At 37.4% G+C, this 21,846-nt stretch overlaps 2 protein-coding genes across 7 annotated transcripts; both read right to left on the bottom strand.

Moving 5' to 3' along the window:
- Positions 1 to 4,062: 4,062 nt before the first annotated feature.
- On the bottom strand, positions 4,063 to 15,302 carry LOC117422893 (glycogenin-1-like). 2 transcript variants are annotated; one of them, XM_034038107.3, is made up of 8 exons: positions 15,179 to 15,302; positions 12,305 to 12,440; positions 12,039 to 12,213; positions 11,547 to 11,709; positions 7,703 to 7,829; positions 6,219 to 6,435; positions 5,915 to 5,965; positions 4,063 to 5,568 (listed from the first exon to the last, which is right to left on the bottom strand). In XM_034038107.3, the coding sequence occupies exons 1-8, from the start codon at positions 15,183 to 15,185 to the stop codon at positions 5,401 to 5,403; spliced, it is 1,044 nt and encodes a 347-aa protein (XP_033893998.1). In that variant the 5' UTR covers positions 15,186 to 15,302; the 3' UTR covers positions 4,063 to 5,400. The 2 variants fall into 2 exon arrangements, with proteins under 2 accessions (XP_033893998.1, XP_033893999.1); XM_034038108.3 differs by lacking the exon at positions 5,915 to 5,965.
- Positions 15,303 to 16,816: 1,514 nt separating this feature from the next.
- LOC117423575 (carboxypeptidase B-like) lies at positions 16,817 to 21,055 on the bottom strand. 5 transcript variants are annotated; one of them, XM_058990275.1, is made up of 11 exons: positions 20,838 to 21,055; positions 20,667 to 20,742; positions 20,072 to 20,196; positions 19,681 to 19,783; positions 19,486 to 19,587; positions 19,092 to 19,196; positions 18,733 to 18,843; positions 18,256 to 18,346; positions 17,776 to 17,975; positions 17,616 to 17,700; positions 16,817 to 17,419 (listed from the first exon to the last, which is right to left on the bottom strand). In XM_058990275.1, exons 1-11 carry the CDS (start codon positions 20,915 to 20,917, stop codon positions 17,232 to 17,234), a joined length of 1,266 nt encoding a protein of 421 aa, XP_058846258.1. In that variant the 5' UTR covers positions 20,918 to 21,055; the 3' UTR covers positions 16,817 to 17,231. The 5 variants fall into 5 exon arrangements, with proteins under 5 accessions (XP_058846258.1, XP_058846259.1, XP_058846260.1 ...); XM_058990276.1 differs by having other exon boundaries at positions 17,833 to 17,975; XM_058990277.1 differs by having other exon boundaries at positions 17,908 to 17,975.
- Between the last annotated feature and the right edge of the window lie 791 nt (positions 21,056 to 21,846).

Here is a 21,846-nt window from a genome sequence, read left to right as displayed (position 1 = left end):
TTCACTGTAGATACAAATACAGTAAAATGACCATATAGTGAAATGTAATTATGTACACATTTAGGATGATGCAAGAGTTACTGTAAATATTACCACAAAGCCAAAAGTGAAGTTAACCGGAATGCTGTTACACTCTTTAGTTCAAGTGTGACTGTTATTTTGCTGAAAACGTAATGCTTTATTGAAGTTTGTTTTTTTCACAAAGGTGAAGTACACTTACAGAAGTACATGGGGTGTCTCCTAGAAAGAAAAGTAAGCTTGGGAGAGGAAATTATTCTTTTTTTCACTTCATGTTTTTTGATTCTTGGATAATTCCTGAAATAATTTCTTTTTTTTTTTAGGTAAAGTAGAGCAAAAACAGGGAAAGAACAAAGGAGTTTCAAGCAAAGGTATGTCCTGGGATTCTTTTTGCTTGTCTACTTTTCAAATATGTTCGCTTTTGGGATATTTATTGGGCTGTAACGCCCATATTATAAACACATGTAGCCTTTTTTTTGTGGCAGCTCAGCAATTGTCCTGCATAACACTTCAGCACTTTTACTTTTTTACTGGTTGCAGGCATTCAAGGAAAGGAGAACAAGGTGGTTTTACTTCATCAATGGTAGAGAATTACCGCAACACCAATATGTTGACATCAGATAGATGTTTCCTGTTGCACCCACAATACATCTTTATTCAGTTATTGCTACAGGTCCATAATATTACATTAACACTCTCAAGATATCATGCACAAGGAACTAAATGATTGAATAAGTTTTTTAAAAAAAGCACAATGTTCTCCATCACCTTTAATAATACTGTCAAACCAAAAAAAAAACATGTTTGTTTCTGACTGTCTGTGATCGACAGGTACTTGAAAACTGCTTGCAGGGGTGTAAGTTGGTGCATGAATTTATTTTGTTTTGTAGGACATGTTTCTTCCCCGATAACCTTACTATTTGCCCCCTGTCTGTTCTTAGTAACTGGATTGTAAGTGATACTGTTGACCTACAGTAATCATTTGTCAGATTTAATAAACTGTGAGGAAATGGACACCATAAAGGGATTCTAATAACCATTTGAATTGTAAGAATACAGCATGGCATGTCATCACAGGGTGCAATCAGACTAATTACTACTGTCAACAAACTTGAATGTTAAAATTGGATGTCTTTCAGGACCAGTTTGAGCAGCCTGTGAGCCCCAATGTAAAGCTGAGTGTTTATCTTTACTACAGTTATGACCGGAGCAGGGATCCATCATTCCTTTCTTCAAGACATCGTGGTGACGACCTACAATGTGCTAGCAGCAGATTTTGGGGTAAGAGAAAGTCACTTGCTTGGTGTTATACCATTTGGTAGAAAATAACATGACACATTTTACAGTGATGGAGTTACCAGAGCAGAAGGCATTTATTCAGCACATCGCGCTGTCCGAGGAGGAGAAGCAGCTTTATGAGTCTGTCAGGAAAGAAGGCAGAACTGTTATTGGCAGGTAAGGGAACAACATGCTCCATATTCTGAAATGGGCCCTGTGGATTACGGGTTTGCTTGCTAAGCAGAGGTCGCCCACATCACTTATCATTTAATCTGATTTCTGCAGGTGCTTCAGTGAAGGAACTGTTCTGACAAACTACACCGAGTAGTTTTATCTATCCTGGTGAGACTCAGGCAGTTATGCTGTCACCAATGTTTGTTTGGAAGCTCTGCTACGACTGTGGATTCTAAAGGTTTGTTTGGCCACCTCAGCTCAGGCAAGTAGTGTACAATTATGAATGTTCTTGGATAATTTTAAACAATTGCATTATTTGCAACCAAAGAGATTGCAGTAGATTACACCATGCACCTCTGGCGTTTTGTAGATTATATTTTGTTTGTAAACAATTTGGAATGTTTATGTGAGACACTGCACTTTATGATCTTTCTTTATTCCTGAATAAAATGGTTTATTATTATTTCTTGAAAGTCATAGATAGAATAGGCTGGAATGTTGGATATGTAACTGAGATGGATTTACCAGTGAACAGGAGGATGATGGGAAATGTAGTTCTGAGAGGTCCATGCGGGTACATGTGAAGTCATCTTGAGGCAGGGAATGCAATTTAAAAGTGGTCAAAATGTAACAAAAAAAAAAAAAATTACAATACACACACCTTACATAAGCAGTTGTAGCAACACATGGGAACATGTAACACAATAAAATAAAAAGGTCCTTATGTACCCTTTAATTCTAGTAATTGTGTATTTTCTATACGCTCTCTCAGAAATTAAGCTAGACATGGACAATTTAATATAATTATAACCTAGAAAAGAGACTTGCAGGTTTTTGAAAAGGCATTGCTCCCAGTAGATTTGTGGCACAGTAATCTTCAGCAGCGTATTTAAGGTATTTCATAATGCAAGAATTGCAGGTATTCATAAACAATGTTAGTTTCCTGCTTCTACAGTATTGACAGTGATTCTAAAAGTGGCTGCATAATTACTGACCTTTTTAATTTTAATAAGCAGAAACATGGTTCTAGACTTTAATTTAGCATCCCTGTAGAATTAGTGAATTCAAAGCACTCCGCATCTCTGTAGGTTTTCTTGTAAACATTATCAGTATACAAAAACACCACCAAAGAAAACAAAAGATAAAAAGATTTCTCATTTTTCCCTTTGGTTTACATTTTATTTTTTTCTTTAATGAGCCAGTGCACATAGTAGCAGGAGGCTAGATGTTTGGTTGACAGAGTGGGAGGAAGTTTGTGTGTCTGCAACTAAAACTATTTTACTTTCTACAAACTGGTAAGTCCGGTTACTGGTAAAGCTGGAGGACAGAATGTAGACTTAAAATGAATGAAAGAGACCCCCTTTTAAAGTAATAAATGGTACATGCAATAGCAACCCACACTGTTAGTATTAAACTAACATTTGAAGGCTTTATCCTTATAATCAATAATGAATATACTTTTTCTTTTACAAGATGAAGATGATGCCACACCGAGTGAGTTATGGGAGATGCTAATTAACAAAATTAATCTCGTGCTGGGTTTGGGGTCGGATGAAGAATGTGCCATTTGGCAGCCTCTCACAGCAGCTCCAAGGGTTTCCCTGATGGATCTGGTACCTTTTTGGCATTGTTGCTAAATATTAGAGATGAAAATATTTATTTTGTTTAAACATGTACAGCGACAGGTATTAATTGTGTTCTAATTGGAAACAAAGCTGTGTCAATAATTACTTGAACTTGATTCTTACTAACAGCTTTTCAGTGCATGTTACCATGTCTTCATACACTTGGAATCCTGCAGCAGAGAACCAGTGCGTTGATAGAGGCCATAGGCTTGGCCAGACAAGAGATGTGATCACCAAAGTGAGCTCATGATTTATTTTTGCATCATCACTCTTGATGTAGAAGAGGCAACTGCTCTCTGCCAAAAATTCACTCATCACAGAGGGGTGGGGATTACTTTATAAATCTTAAAACAATAAGCTTTTTGTTTTCAAAATTACAACACCTCTGTATTAGGCATAGTTTAACTTGTAGGTTTTTTTTTTTTTGGGGGGGGGGGAATTTACTTAGTGCTCAGACTGTCCTCACCATTCTAGAATGGATTCCCTTCCACTTATCTTTTTTTTTTTTTTTTTTAACCAAATCCTAGATAGAATACAGCATGTCTAACTATTCCTTAAGTTATTATGCAACAGACTTCAATCATGAAATCTAAATGCTTTTCTTTTGGGGAAAAAAAAAAAAAAAAAAAAAAAAAAAGAAAATTGGCAATGCTGGCTTGGTCTTAGACTGGCCAATATGACAGTTGCTACTGTGTCTAGTTTCCTGTTCCTAAAATGTTAATGACAAAGCATTTTGTATGCCTTTGCTATTGAAAAATATATACAAAATAAATACAGCCATCAGTTTGTCTAAGTTGTTTCGATTGTGTATGTTCACAAGACCAAGATCTAGTTGGACACATTTGTTGAAGCCATTTCTTCAAATTTAAAAAGCAGCTTCAAAACATTGCATAAAAAGATAAAAATAGATCCACTGTACTACAAAAACACATCCCATGAATCAATTAAACTCCACAACTACAATACATAGTTTCACATCAGTAGTTTTTTATTTTGCAGATAAAGTGCCATGGTACAGGAAACATGCAGCAGTTTAGTTGTAATGTTAATGGACTTTGATAAACTTCATAATGGCTGCACAAAAGCTTTTGCTTCAGTGCCAGTATAGATACATCAGTGAAAACTTGACAAATTTCTAACATGAGACAGCCTAAGCAAACATTTTGAAGGAGTGTTTTGCAGTTTAAAAGGTCCATGCAATACTGGATATTCATTTGAACAATGTATGAAAACAGAGTTGCAAAAGGTAGGAACTGCAAGTTAAATATTCAAATGCCTATACCTCATTTGGCCCTATGTCACCGCAATAGTAAGTGTCTTTTGTAAACAGTAGATTAAGCCAAGGCAACAGGAAAGTCTGTCCTTTAGGGCTTGCATATTCACTAGTAAGCCACACAGATTTACTAAAGTGCTAAATATTTGCTTTTCCTGGATATAGCAAGTGTGTCAAACCATCTTAAAACATGCAAAATATTTACAAAGTAGACTTAACAGCAAGTTGCTATTTTACATTAATACTGAAGACATCATAGTAAGCAATAGTTGTTACCAAATTTGAGGTCTGTGAAAACAGCCAGGAGATCAGAATCGATTAATCTAAATAAGCCACTTTATTCCCTTTCGTAGTACAATTTAAATCAAAAGATTCAAGACTTAAATTTTTATTTTTTAAAAGACCAAATTGAAAAAAGGTGCAGTATTCCAAAACAATTTTAGATCTAGAGGAAACACTAGCTTAAGGGGATATGATTGTACTTTTTGTTCAATAGATACCCAATACAATGTATTTATACTGGGGGGGGGGTATCGGATAGATATACATAGATGATTATATATTATATACACACGTACATGTTTCAAGTTGACAATTACCAATAAAGAGGGGAGTATATTCACTAGCACAATTTCACAAAGTTACTGAATTGTCAAAACTTGCATTTCCAAAGTTGATATATTCTTTGCTGCCTGGTATGGCTAACAGCTGTGAAAAACTGTACCTACCTCTCTCAGGTGACCTAGGGCACTTTACATTTAAACAGTCTAAAGTTAGCTTTTAAAATTGCTACTTTAAAAAGGCATTACTTTGATACAATCATGTCAAAAGGTGTTTGAAACACCAGAAAACGAGGGGAAAAAAAATAAATAAAAAAAAGCACACACACACCACAGTACCTACAGTAACTCGGTAAACAAAATCAGTCCGCAAGTAGAAGCATATGGACCATAATTCTGTAGACTTAAGTTTTGGAATCATTTCCTGTAGAGCTGCAAGTTCACTAAGTTTATGAAAAACAGTAAACACATTTCACTTCAGGTAGGCATCAAGCTTCTTCTGGATATTGTCGAATGAGTCGGCTCCCATGTAATCTGCTTGTCCCTGTTCCCACTTCTGCTTGCGTTCTGCAGAGGACATGGGAGGGGGAGGTGGGGGTGCACCTACGTGGATGCGAGATACTGCTTCACTGGCTTCATCCTGAAATCATTATTGCAGAACACAAAGATAAGATACAAAGTGGAGTACTTAAAACAAAGCAGAAATCAAATAAGTGGACAGAGGCAAACTCATTACACACAAGACAAAAAAAAATTCAAACTGGTGGATTGGCATCTATAGAATCATCCCACATTAACCAACATCTGCTCATTTATGGCAGCACAAGCATTATTTGCCAAATGTCCCTAAATTTAATTGCCACATTAGGCTTTAAAAGATCCAAGAGATCATGCAACACAAATGGACACAGGCAGAGTTGCTGAAAGAAAAAAAGCTGCAAGAAATGAACACAAGCAGAGGCAGGCCTAGGTTTCAGTCCGCATACCTCACTACAGAACCCACAAGAGAATGCCAGTGTAGAAACCAGACTGGAGAGCTGAAAACAGTTGTCAGAGGTATGGAAAGAAAGGAAGATGTAGTGTTAGTATAGCAAGTGTGCCACAATTCCCATTTACATATTTAAAAAGAAAAAAGGAAACCCAAGACACAAACTGGCTCTGAATTGTACTGAAGTATACTAGTTTGGGCACAAGAACATTTTAAAATGATGAATTTTTAAATTGTGCAATGTACCGTTGTAAAATTAGGACCCCTACAGGGGATACGTTTACAAACACAAACACACGTACTGATTGGCACACAGGCTCTGAATGGATCACCACTCCATGTTCTGCAAGCAGAGGCTGTATGGACATAGAGATGTCCCACCACATATTCAGGAATTCTGGATGAAGCAAGGGTGGATCCTGGCTGTCTCCAGTCACACGCTTTGTTTTTGAGTCATATCTGCAATTCCATGGCTTGACTGCTCCCAGGAAGTGGATCACCTTGGCTTCTGCACCATACCTGTACAAGACAAGGTTTGTTAGGTCAGAACCCCACCCAAAAAAAGCTTCATAAAACCATGCCTCAAATATATTTTCTTATCCAGAGTTATGCATGCCCAGAAATGACAAGATTCATGCTTGTTGAGCAAGGTTATTTTTCTACACAGAGGATGGAAAAATGGAACATATAAATTTAAGTTTAACTAGGCATGTATGCTGAACAGAACTTACTCACAGAACCACAACTAACAAATCAATTTTAAAATTCACTTGCACTAATATATATATTATAAAAACCTGTTTGTGTACATATAAATACAGTACCTTTTAAATACAAAATGTATCAAGTGTAGTAGGACTATGAGCAGACATGTTTGAACTTCGGGAGGACAAAACAAGGCAGCTGTGGAGTGGCAGTTGAGGTTCAGTACTATTTTACACTTCAGCTATGCATAAAAAGGTCTTTAAATAAACCAACCTATTTTTAGTCATTGGTATCTGAGGCCCAAGGTGGATCACCAAGCACGGACAGGCAGCCAACGCTGGTTGCTTATGCTAGCTATTGCTCCAATCTACAGTAACCTGAGGTCATACCACGGTATGACTAGGAATTCTCAGTTACTTACATTTCAGCTCCAGATTCTGGTTATACCTATCATGGCTTTATTGGATTAAAATGTAGGTGTTTCTGAAGTTCACTCAAATTTAAAAGTGAAGTATTTAAAACTAAAATACTGACATTTTAAAATACTTGAGTAAGCTCTTGAGTAATTATTATATATAATTTATATATATAATTTATATATGTGTGTTAAGGAGCATTTAACAGCACACTTTGCCATGTCAGACAGATTTATACTTTTCCAGCATTTTCCAACAGTGCAGTTCAATAGTCCCAGATATGTGCATTCTTGAGAAGGTACTGCCCTTCTAGCAGTACTGACCACTAGATGTTTTGATAGTTACAAGGCAGAGGCTGGGTGCAAACCGGCAACCCCGCACAATGGCTCGTCTGCATTCCTGGTCTTAGAGCTTTTAACCAGATCTCACGACAGGGGACAGAATCCGTAATGGCAGTGTACCACACAACACTGCCTGTTATGGAGTTAGGAGTACTTTTATAGTTAAAACAAACAGCCACAAATTTCTGTAAAACTTGTTTTAGATGCTGTCGGTTAATGGTTTAAGCATGCTAGGAGATATACTAACATCCTCATTACAAGAGTTTAGAAATAGACGTGTTAATATAAGTTTATAAAACACACTTAACACGTTAAAGTACTTACTGTTTAAATGCTGGCAAGTAGGAGTAAATGGCTATACTGCTCAGGTTGTAAATAAATGGCAGATGTTTTTGGATGTCTGCTGTTGCCCAGTTGCTAAAGAAACTGTTCAGAATCCCCTGGTCCCCACCTGGAGGAAAAAAAAAAAAAAAAAAACACAAAACACACTTTAAAATAAAATAGCTTTGTGACAGTCAATCTACACACTGAAGATAAGTGTTCCCCCATTGTCTCTTTACAGATCAAGTAGCAGAGATTACAGCAAGTGGGAATATTCCCAATCTTATTACACAAATCTTATTACACAATCCTATTACACAAATGGATTCATATTTCACTGTAAATCTCATTCAGAAAAAAAAAATCCCATTAATGTGCTCTGTAGATAGGCTGCACATTTATCCAGCCTATCTTCTCCAAATCAAAGCTTTGTACAAAGAAACTACCCAAGAGACCAGAGAGCTGTATACAATACCAACAATTCCTTGAATGTCTGGTTTACACCTACATGTTGTAACCGACCGACTTGATCAAATGTTCTTGATTTCAGAGTCTCATTAAAACAGAATATTCAGTGAATATGACAGCTCAGTGATCCAGAATACCTGTAAGTCCCACCCTAATTGTTCTGGTCTACTTACTTGGCCCACTGCTAGAGACTGCCCCAAAGCCATGCCATGCAGACAGGAAGCAAATGCCAATGAAATCTAAAAACAAGGCTTCAGAATTGAAGTCTGCACTACTGCTGGATGAATATGTGATTATTTAGAGTCAATCAAGCAGAATAGTGTGAACCTTTCTATGAACCATTTCATAACTAACCCCACCCCCACACAAAAAGAAATGAAAATGACTGCTATTTCCAGTCTGCATCCAACTGAATATACAGCAATAAAAATAAATGCAAGACATTGAGAAAGACTAGTTAAACATTTAATTATTGCTACATACAGAATATAGCCAAACGCACCCTTAAACCACACAATTTTCAAATCAAAGTTCCGTACTGAAGGGGGCATGTTTTGGTTATCGCAACAGGAAAATGGATTTACACACAGCTTCAAGGTTCCATTACTCAGTTTTAAACTGTTACGTGTCTCAGCACAATTCAGCAAGAGCGTTTGAAACAGAATCTGCTGTTCAGCTGCTCTTGAGCCCCTATTGTCAAGATGGAGGATATGAAAATATTTCAGCTGGAATGCGTGCAAAGAGTCACCCACCAGGAGCGGGAAATAGACATGCAAGCAAGCAAGCCATGCCTATGCAGATTTACTCAAGTGGAAGAGAATTACTAATAAAGTACAAATGGTTAATGTAATGCTTCAAAGTTGTACAACCCAAAATAGTTTTGTACAAAATATTAAGTCAATAACTCAAACTACTGTCTTTACAGCAGAAACGTCAAAGTTACAAAACCTCAATTTAGTAGCCATATTAGGTCAGAGGACAATGACATGATAACTTTATATAGGACTTGCATAACCCATGTTGGAACTTGACAGTCACAGAATACAGGATGTGTACCGAGGGGTGCTGCCTCTTGTACAAATGCTTGCCTTGCCCCCGCCGTGCAGCAAGTGCTAAGCTTCAGGTAAATGAGACTTTTTTTTTTATTTAGTCGTCGCCAATTATTTTTACCCCGGTTTTCACCCGAATTTAGCATGCCCAATTATTATCTGTATCCCCGGCTCACCGCTCGCAACCCCCCCGCCGACTCAGGAAACGGAGGCTGAAACACGCGTCCTCCGAAACGTGCTCCTTCCAAGCCGTCATTTTTCGCACTGCAGATCCACAGCAATGCTACCAGACCTATAGTGCCGGAGGACAACACAGATCTGGCGGCTCCGCTGCAGAGCCACAGGCGCCCTATCGGCCACAGGGGTCGCTGATGCGTGGCGAGCCGTGGATTCCCCTGCCGACCTAAGCCCTCCCTACCCGGGCAGCGCTCAGCCAATTGTGCGCCGCCCCCTAGGAACTCTCGGTCACGGTCAGCTGTGACATAGCCTGGATTCGAACCAGCGATCTCCAGGCTATAGGGCACATCCTGCGAGGAGCGCCTTTACTGGATGCGCCACTCGGGGGGGGGGGGGGGGGGGGGGGGCCCCAATGAGACATGTTCTAGCTACTCAATCATCTGCCATGAACATGGGCAATGATTCGGTTTTTAATCCTTGTTCAACTCACCAAATCAAGCATCCCAAAAGCAGTATACATCTGGGAGTTCAATAACCAAAGGAATCTCAGGCCAGTGCCATCATTGGACAACTCAATGGTTTTGCTGAACAAAACCCCTCTGGGCTTCTTTAATGCTAGCAATTTCAGAACAGCATATTGTTTCAAAGCCCTCTCATTTCCAGGAGATGACTGGACATTTAAAGAAATATATCTTGGCATCATATTAAACAGAGGAGCTTATGGCATTCAGATATCCGTCACCAAAACGCCATTTTGATTACAACACAGAAAAGGAGAAATTGTTATTCTCTTTTCTCCTGGATCAGTAAGCTAGGGTACATAGTAGTATTAAAGTTAGCACGAGGCAGCAATGCATATCCATAACTAAGCCATATAAATCCATGGTTCAGCCTGTAAAGTCTGAAAGTTAGAGGCAGCATTTCAAAATGAGTTTACATAAGCAAGTAGTGTGCTCAGAAAAGGTCTGGAGTTCAAGTTTCACAAAATAAATAACGAAACACCCCAATATGTGGCAGTTTGGTGAAGAATTTAAGCACACTTTACATTGAGCAACCATTTTAAAATCAGTATGTATTCAATAAACATGTTAACAAAATTAGGTTCAAGCAATAGCAAGCAGGCACAGAAATAACTACTGTTCTCTTTACTTTTATAGTGGTTATGTCCTGATCATATACTGCAGCAAAGCTTCCTTGAGTTGTGCCAAGAGTGCAGCTGTTGGATGCCAGTAAAGATAGTCCTGATTAAGTGAACGGCCATCCTTTAACCCACCGGATTTCAAATGCCCTAGAATCTTAGTTAACTGTACTCTCCCATAGTGCATTCACTTCAATAAGTACATGCTGTTGTGGGCTGTCCTTTCAATAACTTGATTAAAAGTCAATGTCAAAAGAGAGGTTTTTAGAGCCCCCCCCCCCCCCCCCCCAAAAAAAAAACAAGAAGCTGCAATAGACTGCCACCATTGAGGATAACACATATTTTAGCTGGGTCCTGCATACAGTTAGGGGACTGAAGGGAATTGCTGGGAAGCCATTTTATGCCAACCAATAATGCAACAGATTGTAAAATGGGGGTAAAAACACAAGTCCATTCTTAATTCTATTGCAGCAAGAAGCAAGTCAAGACAGTTTCTGCAAGCACAAAGCTCAATACATCTAACCCCAAATGACATACCCCCAGTGGATTTACTGGGTAAAGTATAAAAGAGGGTGTGGACTTAAAACACACTGCACAGCAAGGATAAGAAAAGGATGGGCTTTGAGCACATTACTGCTGTTTATAGATTTTCCAGATTTATCATAAATGGCCCCAGCACAGCAAGACAATGTGTAGTTAAGTGCAGACCCACCCCCCCATATAACAAATCCATAAAGTATTTAAACTGGCCTTAAATTTACAAATTGAACAGTGTCAAGTTTGTGGGGGCACTAACATCTTGATGCCAACTACCGGTACTACTGTAATTGAATATTGAATGTAGAAATGCATGTAAAATTGTAGAGTCCCCAGAATTAACAGGCGATTAAATACAAAAAACATCTAAATCTACTTTCATTGAAAATTTGCATAGACAGTTTTAGATTAAACCTTCTGTGTAAACCAATGCTTACTGTTTAAACAAATGTACAGTCTTAGTTTCAGGGGAACCTACCATCAAAGCTTCCTTTTTCTGAAGCAAACTGTAGTAGTTTATTGTAGGTTTCATTGGAAGGTCGAAATACAAATAGTCCAGAGTTAAAACAGTCTGGCCAGCCGGGGTCTGGTGCAGCCGATAATTCTTCTCGCTCAAACAGCTCGTCAATATTTGACAAAACCTAGAATGATAGGAGAACAGAGATTTAATAAAACATTCCTAGATAGAGAAAATTGGTTCTGTTTAACATGTGTTTGTGCATTACATATGCATAGCAGGTTTAATCAGAGACCCCACTGGAAGGCCAGACCAATGATCTTTTACAGTAGTACTCACCTGTAGGATTTGTTAGCTATAGTATGTTTGCATATTTTCTTCCCCCTTTTGTTATATTCAAAATGCAGTAAAAACAGTTCAATATCAAAGTGCTAATAAAATACAATGAGGCATTTTGTCAAAATAAATTCAAAGAGTGCACTTTGTCTAATGGATAAAACAGGAGTTACTAACCATTGTGTCTGCATCCATAAATACACATTTAGAGTAGTGTGTTAGAGTCCAACAGTGAAGCTTAGTCAATGTAACACCCAGCTCAGGTCTCTGCATTAGGGCCAAGTGTGCAGAATCCCCACTGTCCAATACATCCACTAGCCTTACTTCATCGAAGATCTTCTGAAGCACTGCCCTAATGGGAGGGTGGGAAGAAAACAAAATTGTATTTGGGAAATAAAAGTAGGAAAAAATAAACCAATGATGCAACCATGCTTCTGTTTTACCTCATGGGCTCAGAGACCTGAGGAGAAACCATGATCACCAGCTTTCTTGAAGTTCTATGGTTCCGCAGCGATGTGCCAAGCACCAGTGCTCCCTTCCCATAGGCATCATTTGTGGCCAATGTGACAAAGGCTTGGTCTGTAAACAAGAAAGCACATAGGATGTCTCGCATGCTGTACTATAAAATGCATCTGGAAAGACATGCATACAAGTAACACACGCCAGGCTTTACATTACTGGAATATACCAACACCTCAGCTTGTCTTTCAGGTCAATAAAAGTGTGACGTGAAAGACTACCTGCCATTGGAACTTAACTAGCAACCTGAAGGTAAAGAAACAGCACACCTTCAAGTAGCACCACCCAAATTACCTAAACTCCTTGGTCAAATTGTCTTCAACTATGCACTTTGTTTATTAAGAAAATTATAAGTTAATGGGTTTTTCTTTCTTTCTTTAGTTAACAGGTAGACTAGAATCATGAACCCAATACTCCTTATACAAAATACTTGCTAAAATTAGGCAAAGCCATCATCTTCCAATGACCAATAGGTACTGCATTTAAGAATGCGTTTGACTAATCTCTAGTCTCTTCATTGTTCTATGTTTAAGTATTGACATGTACCAGGGCTTTAGAGTCACTGTATCAGCAAGTTCTGGTCCAAACTAAGCTCTGGAACCAGGAGTTATACTGAGCCATTAAGATGCTTGTAAACAAACATTCAGTACATAGATCAGTATCTACATTACAAAAGTAGTTACAGTAAAAAACAAAAAAAACCAACAAAAAAAAACCCACTATTTATAAAAACATTAGAACCCAGTCAAATTAAGACTGCCTTGGAAACCCTGATTGTACCCATGCTGCCATACAAACAGACGCAAGGTTTTTACAAGCAAAGTTATAAAAACATATCTGGATAAACAAGAATCTTGCTATAAAAAGGCCTATTCACCATTGGCAATGGCCCTAAGCAAACACAAAAAAGGATTTAGTATAGCCGAGACTTCACAAAATGTAAATAGGTTTTCACCCAAGTAACATGAAAGCATTTCTACCTGCAATATTCAGCTTCAACCTGCCAGTCATAAAACAGTTTCAAAGTGCTCTTGGTGTACCATAATCCTCTTTATAAAAGGGAACTAGATGTAAATCCCCAAACAGTCAAAATCCAGTCAAGTTCCTTCACTAGGCTAGAGATAGATTCAGCTTTTGAGGTCTAAATAGGAGGTCACACTGCAGAAGTGAAAATGAACTTTAAAAGGTTAATAGGAAATGTGCAACAGTGTGCATCAACACATGCAGGTTATGGAGCTTCAGGTATGCCATCCCCACCTCATCTCTTCTGGCTTTCCATAGCTTTACCCAATTATTATTATTATTATTTTTTTTTTTAATGGTCAGTCACACACCTAAAATACTGTAGGCAATACAATCCGGTTTGGGGAGGCACAAACTAAAAGTTAAGTAGCATGCAAGATTTTAGAAACGAACCTTCACATTATCACACGGCACTTGGGTCTATGAGGAGCAAGTCTAGTTATGGGGTGAGATATCACTGTTTAAGATTTTACACTGGGGAGCTAGGGAGAGATTTTGGAAAAATATCCTTTCAACGGGCACTGCAGACGATAAAAAGAGGTCTGTGGGAAAGCATGGCAAGTCTGCATAGTTTGAGAAAATGTGTTTTTATTCAGAATTTACCAGGACAGGTTATTGACTTCAGCATACTATGCTCAGCATAAAAATATTTGATGCTATTAGGTGACAAGAGAATGAAGGGGATTAACTGTACTTGACGCTGGTTTATTGGTGAAAGGATAGGAACAAAATGCCAGTCACCCTCTGTTTGCTACACATGCCGTGTATTTGAAAGTAATTTCTTAATTTTGTTTGCAGATTTCAGAGCTGGAATTACTGAGACCGTGTTCATAAAAAGATAGGCTGTTAGCAATGTACAGTTAGCTAAATAAACCGTACTAAGTTTATAAATACAAACACATTAGTATAGTATACACGGCATGAAACCGACATGCATACCCAACTACCCTGTACTACATTCCCTACATCCATTTGGTCTTCCACTAACAGTTTAATAATAACAACATCAAATAACTTTACCATATGTACGTCGTAGATTACGGCTTCATATTTGTGCTCAATCCACTGTTACCTTGACAAACTTTGCAACGACCGAGTATAGTATAGCTCTCTAGTACTAGCAGCACTACCCATCAGACTATTAAAAAAAGTGACCTTGGAAATAAAGGTTATTATATTTACACAAAACGGGACTTTGACCAGCTACCGTAACATGACAGAATATTAAATACTGTGTGTAAACTACGTGGTTAGGTTCCAGAGATTACCAAACTTGGTTTACTTTTAAAAAAAGTATAATTTCCGCTTTACACTGCTACGTGCGTATATACGCCTGTACTCAGCATCTAACGATAGCTCTATCTGCCATAAAATGGTAACATTTGCGTAACGCTACTGCTTCCAAAATAAATAAATAAATAAATAAATAGCTAGATTTACGTTGTTGAAGTTTAAGTGGTCACGTACTAGATAGGTAGGCCTACTACACTACACGTATTTTATTGGCAAGTTGGTTTCCGCTCGAGGAAGCACAATTCGTGGTTTCTATGGTGTCCAGTTGTTTATGTGAGCTTAGTTTGGTCAAGCATCAAGACGGTAAGCTTATTTTAAATATTGCAAATATTTTAAAATACATTTTTTATACTTCTAATATGCTGCTCAATTTTAGCTTTTAACTTTCTTTGGTAGGCTCTATGAACTCGCAATATATTTTAACCGAGACAAGTTGACAGAAATCTTTAACAATAATAATTAGTCTAAAACCCCTACCTTACCTGTCATGGTTTTTGTAGCTCTGTCGCGATGCTACTGCAAAACAGTCAAACGCAGCCAAGTTACTGCCGAGAGGAACCAGCAGCAGTGTGTTTCTAATAATGCAGTCTTTTTTTATACGCTGGAACTGTCACGTGATCTTCACTCGAGCTTCCTTCTACACACGAGAGTTAAACATTTGAATGGGGAAAATGATCTGTTCATTTACCCGTTTTTAGTTTTTGTGGTAAAAAGTTATGCACCCCTCAATCCAGTTTTAAAGTGACTGGTCATTGTAGAAATTGCTCTATGAATTATAAAGATATGCATATTTAATTTGTTCTTTCATTTCCTAATTGTAACCCACTGAGGCTGCTCCCAAAGTTGTAAAAATAATTACATGCTACTTTTATGATAACTATACGCATGCACTACACTGTTTAGCAAAATATATCAACTACGTTTTATTTTTAAAGCTGCAGTACCACACAACACTCACATTGAGTTTTATTGTTAAATATACCGCTACAAGAATGTCATGGGATTCCTAGAACTGTTTGTTATGCTTTGCATACTGTGAAATTTCTGCAGTGAACAGTGCTGTATTTTATATGCAGTTATGCTCCAACAGTTCTATCTATTGAAATTGAAGCATATTGAAAAGTTACTGTGGAGCTTATTACTGCCCCCCCCCCCCCCCCTTTTTTTTTTTTGGTTGTTCACTTTTCTTTTTACTGTAATCAAGGTTTTGCAAGTATTTGACATATAAAGCTGCTGTATATAAACTGCTGAATGTTGGAACTTCTGCTATCGGTCAGATGGTCTGATTTTAGCAAGTGCATTTTAAATATAACACATCAGGGGATTAATTACCAGGAAGCAGACACTTCTTAATACACATTTAGCCACCTAAGCTTTTCCTTAGTTTTCCACATGTTCATTTGACCAGTTTTCTGAAATGGTTAGAGTAGAATCTAGACATATACACTGCAGTGCCAAGGTCTGGTGATGAGATCTCCTCATCTTGTGAGTTTCACAACCATTGACATTCAGTTGGTAATGGTTCTTGATTGGGCCTTGCCCCAGAAAGCAACGTGACAGTTTTTAATTTCCTTTGCAGTAAATTGCTGACTGTGAGCTTTATTAAATGGACACACAACACACATTTCTTGTAGAGTTTACTCTTGAATTACATATTTCTCATCCAGCACTGACACCGAGTGTTATGTCCAAGGAGGGGAAAGCCATGAAGACAGAGCTTGAATAGTCTGCAGATTAACAGACTGGAGGAAAGAATTCAATCATCTCAGTGTAGAATATCCAAATATTGAGAGAAAACCAAATCTGCATAGCATATGGAACCTGAAAAGTTCAACATATTGTTTAAGACTTTAGTTTACAATCAAATAAAACAAAATCAGTCTAGACATTAAAGTTATTTGAAACAACAATACCAATTTCTTCATGCAAACTGATACACACCATCTGAATGAATTGTCAGATTATCTAGGCAATGTATCCTATCTGTATACATTTAAATCAATATTCATTATACAATCAGTATCATGAATCATGTTCACAATAAAATCCCTATCAAAACATCCATTTAAACAGGTAGAGATTAAGGAGAATATGAAAACAAATACCAGTTGAGGCGTTGGTAGAGTTACAAAGCAATTTATTTTCAGAATACAAATTCAAGATTTTTTGAAGCATGAAAAACAAAATATCCAACAGGAATTTCTCTTTGGTGTTTAGCAACACCTAGTGGCTAAATATTATAATTGCACTTCTGTTTCTAAAGATGGATTTCAACATAGAATATGCAGGATTTTTTTTTTTTATATAAAAATAAAACACCATTACACAGATTGTTAAATGTATAAATACCATAAAGTCAGATTAAAGATTAGTCAGGCAGAAGACTATTTTGTCCTATTAAGTTTGAAGGAAGCATATACAATTCCTCTATAAAATACACACATTTAATTGATTTTAAAGTTGCAACAGAATAGAAAATCCAATATCTAGTACATAATACAAAACAGCCAATACACATTCCATCGCTTAATCTGATCAATAAGGGTGATCCAGAAGATATTTAGCAATATATTTGATTGCCAGCATAGTTTCTTTACAAGTTGGACGGATCTGAGACTCTGGTAGGAGGAAACCATGGCGCCCGACGTCCCGGAGTTCAAAGGTAAAGGAATACTTAATCCCATGATCATAGGACCAGTCTTCGGAAACTCCAGAAGCAGGGTCTGTAACAAGACAGATACCATTCCACCAGGACATAGGTTTGAGTAACAAACGCCCTGGAAATGGGGGGGGGGGGGGGGGGGGGGTGTAATTCGCCAATAGCATTGGTTTAGCACTTACAAATAACCTCTTTTCAAGGAAGATTAAAAAGTATATATAAAAAAAAACAAAAAAACACACACACACACACACACTTACACAGGACGGTAGCTCCAGGACCATAGTTGTATTTTGTATTATAAAGACTAGCCAGAGCATGTGTCGCACCTTTCGCGATTTCATTCTGCAAGGAAAATAGATTGAAAAAGGCAGCCACGGACTGGTTCAAATCAAAATTGAATTACTAACTGTTGCATACCAGCTCATTGCAATGGGGAGTGGTTTTATAATCGTAGCAATAGGGGACAATCACCACCTGTGCATAGGCATGGATGGTAAGGTACAGCTTGATGTCAGAGTGAGTGCGAATGAAGTTGGCGAGAGCCTTCACCTCTAGCTCAGATTCTACTTCAGATCCACAGAAGGTTTCGTCACATGGATTCTTGGAGGAGCCCAATTCTGTAAATATAAATAGATGTGTTTGTAAAAGCCTGTTTTTAAATCTCCCTTTTCAGTGTTAAATATGCATTTCAAAACACCCGACGCTTTTAAAATGGTCCCACACTTTTAATTCTTAAACTTTGCAAGAAACTGAATTCTCCAAATAGCGCAGACACCGTTACGCAGAAACCTCATCTTACGCATTCGAGTAACAGAAATAAAATCCCCACATCAGGATTTTAAAATTACTCAAAACAATGGGGCTGGATCCAAAGCAAGCCACCATTCCTTCACTTACTGCACCATCCAGCATCAAAGTTTCTGTTTAGATCAACACCAAGGCAGGAGCTACTGGGGTGCTTGGAGCGATTCTTTCTCCACAAGCGATCCTGTTCAGACAAAGACACAAGAGGAGTCAAAGGCCCTGAATATCAAACCGTTTGACAGTCAAATACTTTGTCCGGTTAACACCATTTCAGCCCTTTTGTTTTCCCGAGCAATAATTGTGTCATTATCACATAGGTTTCTTTTTCAAATAGTTATGTTTCCACGTGTTTTACATCTTTCCAATGTAAATTTTACCCATTCCACCTGTTGGAAAACATCAAAAAAGTAATTTCTGATGGAAAAAAAAAAGTTCAGGATAAGACTCGAGTTTGAACAGGCAGTCAGCCAGTTCCCGACATTCAGAAGAAATGTTTTATATTCAGGGCAAAAAGGGCCCCCCATGTCAAAATCCATTAGGGCCAAGTATAACAAAAGTCTAAATATATACATTTGTCCAGGTGTAGATATAGCCGTCCACATTGAGGACTGGAACAACGTAGAACACAAGGTTGTCAAGAAGGGTGGTCATAAGATTATCACTTCCATACGTATTTGTGGCCTAAAAAAAAGAAAACAAACAAGTTACCAATAACAACTTTCTGGGCTTCTGAAACCATGTAAATATACAATACATTTTAGCAGTATATTTGTTTCTTTGTTACATGTATGGTAAAGCTGTTTGAGGCTACCCAGACTATAGCCATTGATTAAGTTGCCTGACTGGCATTTGCTGTGCTTTCTGAAATGTTATCTTTCAGGCAGGGTTAAATAAAACAGGACTGCTAAGAGGATACATTTTACTCTTACCTCTTTCACAAACCACTGGCAAAATGCTGGGGAGATCCACTCTCTCGCATGAATACCACAGTCCATAAAGACAGCAGGTTTGCTTTGATCTTGGCGGCTGCCGACCTGCCAAAAAGTGGTTAGATAGACTCAGAGAAGCTAGATTTCTCCGTATCAATGTTAGTTATATACATAGCATTACTTCATAATACGTACAAGTATGCAATAACAGAGCTCAAAGATGTAATTTGCAACCCATCATCACAGCAAGTGGAAGCAGGGGGTAGAGTGAGTAGAACTACTGTATTTCAATAGTACACAGACATCTATGATACAATGTGCACTTTGTAAGAAGATACCAGGTAACAGTTGTATGACAATTTTTAATAACTCATCCCAATGAGCAAGAAGCAACCTTCAGCAGGTATATGGGATTCCCTTCAAAAGTTTTGCCAATTTCTGTACGAGTGACGAGAGAAGGAAAGGTAGCAGCAATGTGCTCAGTCCAGGAGACAATCTAAAACAAAATAAACATGTAATTAGTGTTTTTATATATTTTTTTAATTTTTTTTTTTTTAAATACTTAGTCAAACAGGTAATGTAAATTGACCTTATCCCAGTCATTGTATTTTTCATAGTCATAGACCTCTGCTGAACGAAGTACACGGTCAAACTGGCTCTTTATCTGGTCTTGCAGGTTATCAATGAAGATGCTGGAGGATCATGCAAACAGATTAAGAAACAGGCATGGAAACAAGTGACCTGCCTACCAACACAAACAATCTGTTTATTAGTCACAATAAAACATATTTTTGCTTAAGTCAGAGGGTATGTGTATGAGAACACCTAAAATTATAAAATACAGAAAACAATCACATGTCAAGCGTGAGTTCTTTACATTTTATAATTTAAAAGTAATTTAAAAGAAACTGTCCAGGGAAAAAAGTGCAATGTTTACTGTAGAAGGGGAAATTATATATATATATATAATTTACACACACCTGTGATCAATTCCACTGTATTTCAGATGGTTTTCGACATACAACACAGAGTCTCCTCCTATATGAATGTCAGCCGTCATGCCTTGAGCAACTTGATTAACAGACTCCGGGAACCAAAAATCCATCTGTAGGATTAAAATAAAAGTGACAAACCTCCCTCAGCCAATGAGATTCTGCTGTGGGCAAGAAATCCACTTATTTAGGAGTATTTAACACTACACTGCAATGGTGGTTCAGTTCAAAGCACCCCAATGTGATCCTGCAATTTGTTTAATAGCAAAGACTGTATTGCTTATAAACATGTTCACCAATTTAATGCATGCCACACAAACTCACTAACAAAACAACCAGATACTAAATACTGTTACCTGTCTAATAATGTTTGCAAAACTTGTAATGGACTAAAAAGTACCACGAGTGACTAGCAATGCATACTTGGAAGGAACGTGAAAATAAAAAATACTGACTATTGTTAAATCCACTAAAAATGTATGTATATATATATATATATATATATATATATATATATATATATATGATATTTAAAATCTAGCTGTCATATTGTATAACCTTAGCAAAATCGGTTTGTTCTCACCATTACTTTTTGTGCCAAATGTTTAATAAATACAGCTTGCTCTTCAGTATTGGGTTTCATGCGGAAAACCTTCGCCCTAAAAAAAACACACCCACTCAGTTTTACAAAAATTCTGATACCAAAAAAACTATTGTTAAAAACACGTTCAGCAATTACAATCTCCAGTCTTACCCTTCAAATCGGAGTTCCGACCATGTTGGTTGAACAGCTACAAGAAGACAAAAAACCACAAGAAAGACCAGTTCTAACATTTTCAGCTATTGTCGTCCGTTGTCTGTTTTCCGTTTGCTTTCTCTCAGTCCTCAAAAATATGTCAAACGGACTAACTCCGTAGTGAATTCATTCATTCGTTCAGTCAGTCAGTCTATGTCTTTTTATTTATTTATTTATATATATATATATATATATATATATATATATATATATATATATATATATATATATATATATATATATATATATCTAGAGAGAGAGAGAGAGAGAGATTACATCAATTAAGACCGAATCACAAATTAAAAGATTAACTCCTTTAATATGACGCGTAAAACTGAATTGCCAATAATCTTACACAGGTGTAATTTCAAAATTAGAGCTATCACCAGTCGTGTGACGAAAAAGTCAATGAGATTGACGTATACCAGCAGTATACAGGCAGAACATAATAAAATAAGACAATACAAATTTGTGGTGTTTAAGACCTAGATGACTTTACGTAAGCAAAATACTTAAACAATACACGTTACAATCTGCTAACCCTCGATGTCATGCACCAGTTGTTGACAGATATCTACTATTACATCTATTTTGAATTAGCGTACATATGTATGTTCTTACCTGTATTATTATTATTATTATTATTTTTATTTAGGTTAAGCAGAAAAATTTGATATGTTCATTAAAAGGAGATGTGTGTCTAACTTGCCCTACGCCCAGTCCCGTTGTGTCAAACCTGTTAAATTGTCTTAGTAAAATGACTATGTGCCCGCAAACAGGCCCACGCTAACCTCCTTTATATCTACCTGGGTGTTACCCTGCATAATTTATTAACTGAAAGACCCACACACTCAAGTTGGATAACACCTACAGTAACTCTTGTCAGTTCTGTGTTGTATTCAATCTGCTGACAAACAGGCTTGTGTGATATTTAAAAGTACAGCTGCCAGAACATAGATATGGGAGT

The sequence above is a fragment of the Acipenser ruthenus genome, chromosome 17 (genome assembly GCF_902713425.1).
Source record: "Acipenser ruthenus chromosome 17, fAciRut3.2 maternal haplotype, whole genome shotgun sequence".
In the NCBI taxonomy this organism is placed as follows: domain Eukaryota; kingdom Metazoa; phylum Chordata; class Actinopteri; order Acipenseriformes; family Acipenseridae; genus Acipenser; species Acipenser ruthenus.
This window is presented reverse-complemented; position numbering and strand designations above follow the sequence as displayed.

Excerpts from the sequence above, each read along its gene's own strand:
- LOC117423575 (XM_058990275.1), bottom strand. The coding sequence starts at position 20,917 with ATGTTAGAACTGGTCTTTCTTGTGGTTTTTTGTCTTCTTGTAGCTGTT. Across the intron at positions 19,784-20,071 it reads TACAGTGGAATTGATCACAG|CATCTTCATTGATAACCTGC; the intron begins GTGTGTGTAAAT and ends ATGATCCTCCAG. Across the intron at positions 19,588-19,680 it reads AATACAATGACTGGGATAAG|ATTGTCTCCTGGACTGAGCA; the intron begins GTCAATTTACAT and ends ATTTTGTTTTAG.
- LOC117422893 (XM_034038107.3), bottom strand. Across the intron at positions 11,710-12,038 it reads TTATGGATGCAGACACAATG|GTTTTGTCAAATATTGACGA; the intron begins GTTAGTAACTCC and ends CTATCATTCTAG. Across the intron at positions 6,436-7,702 it reads TACTTGCCAGCATTTAAACA|GTATGGTGCAGAAGCCAAGG; the intron begins GTAAGTACTTTA and ends TGTCTTGTACAG.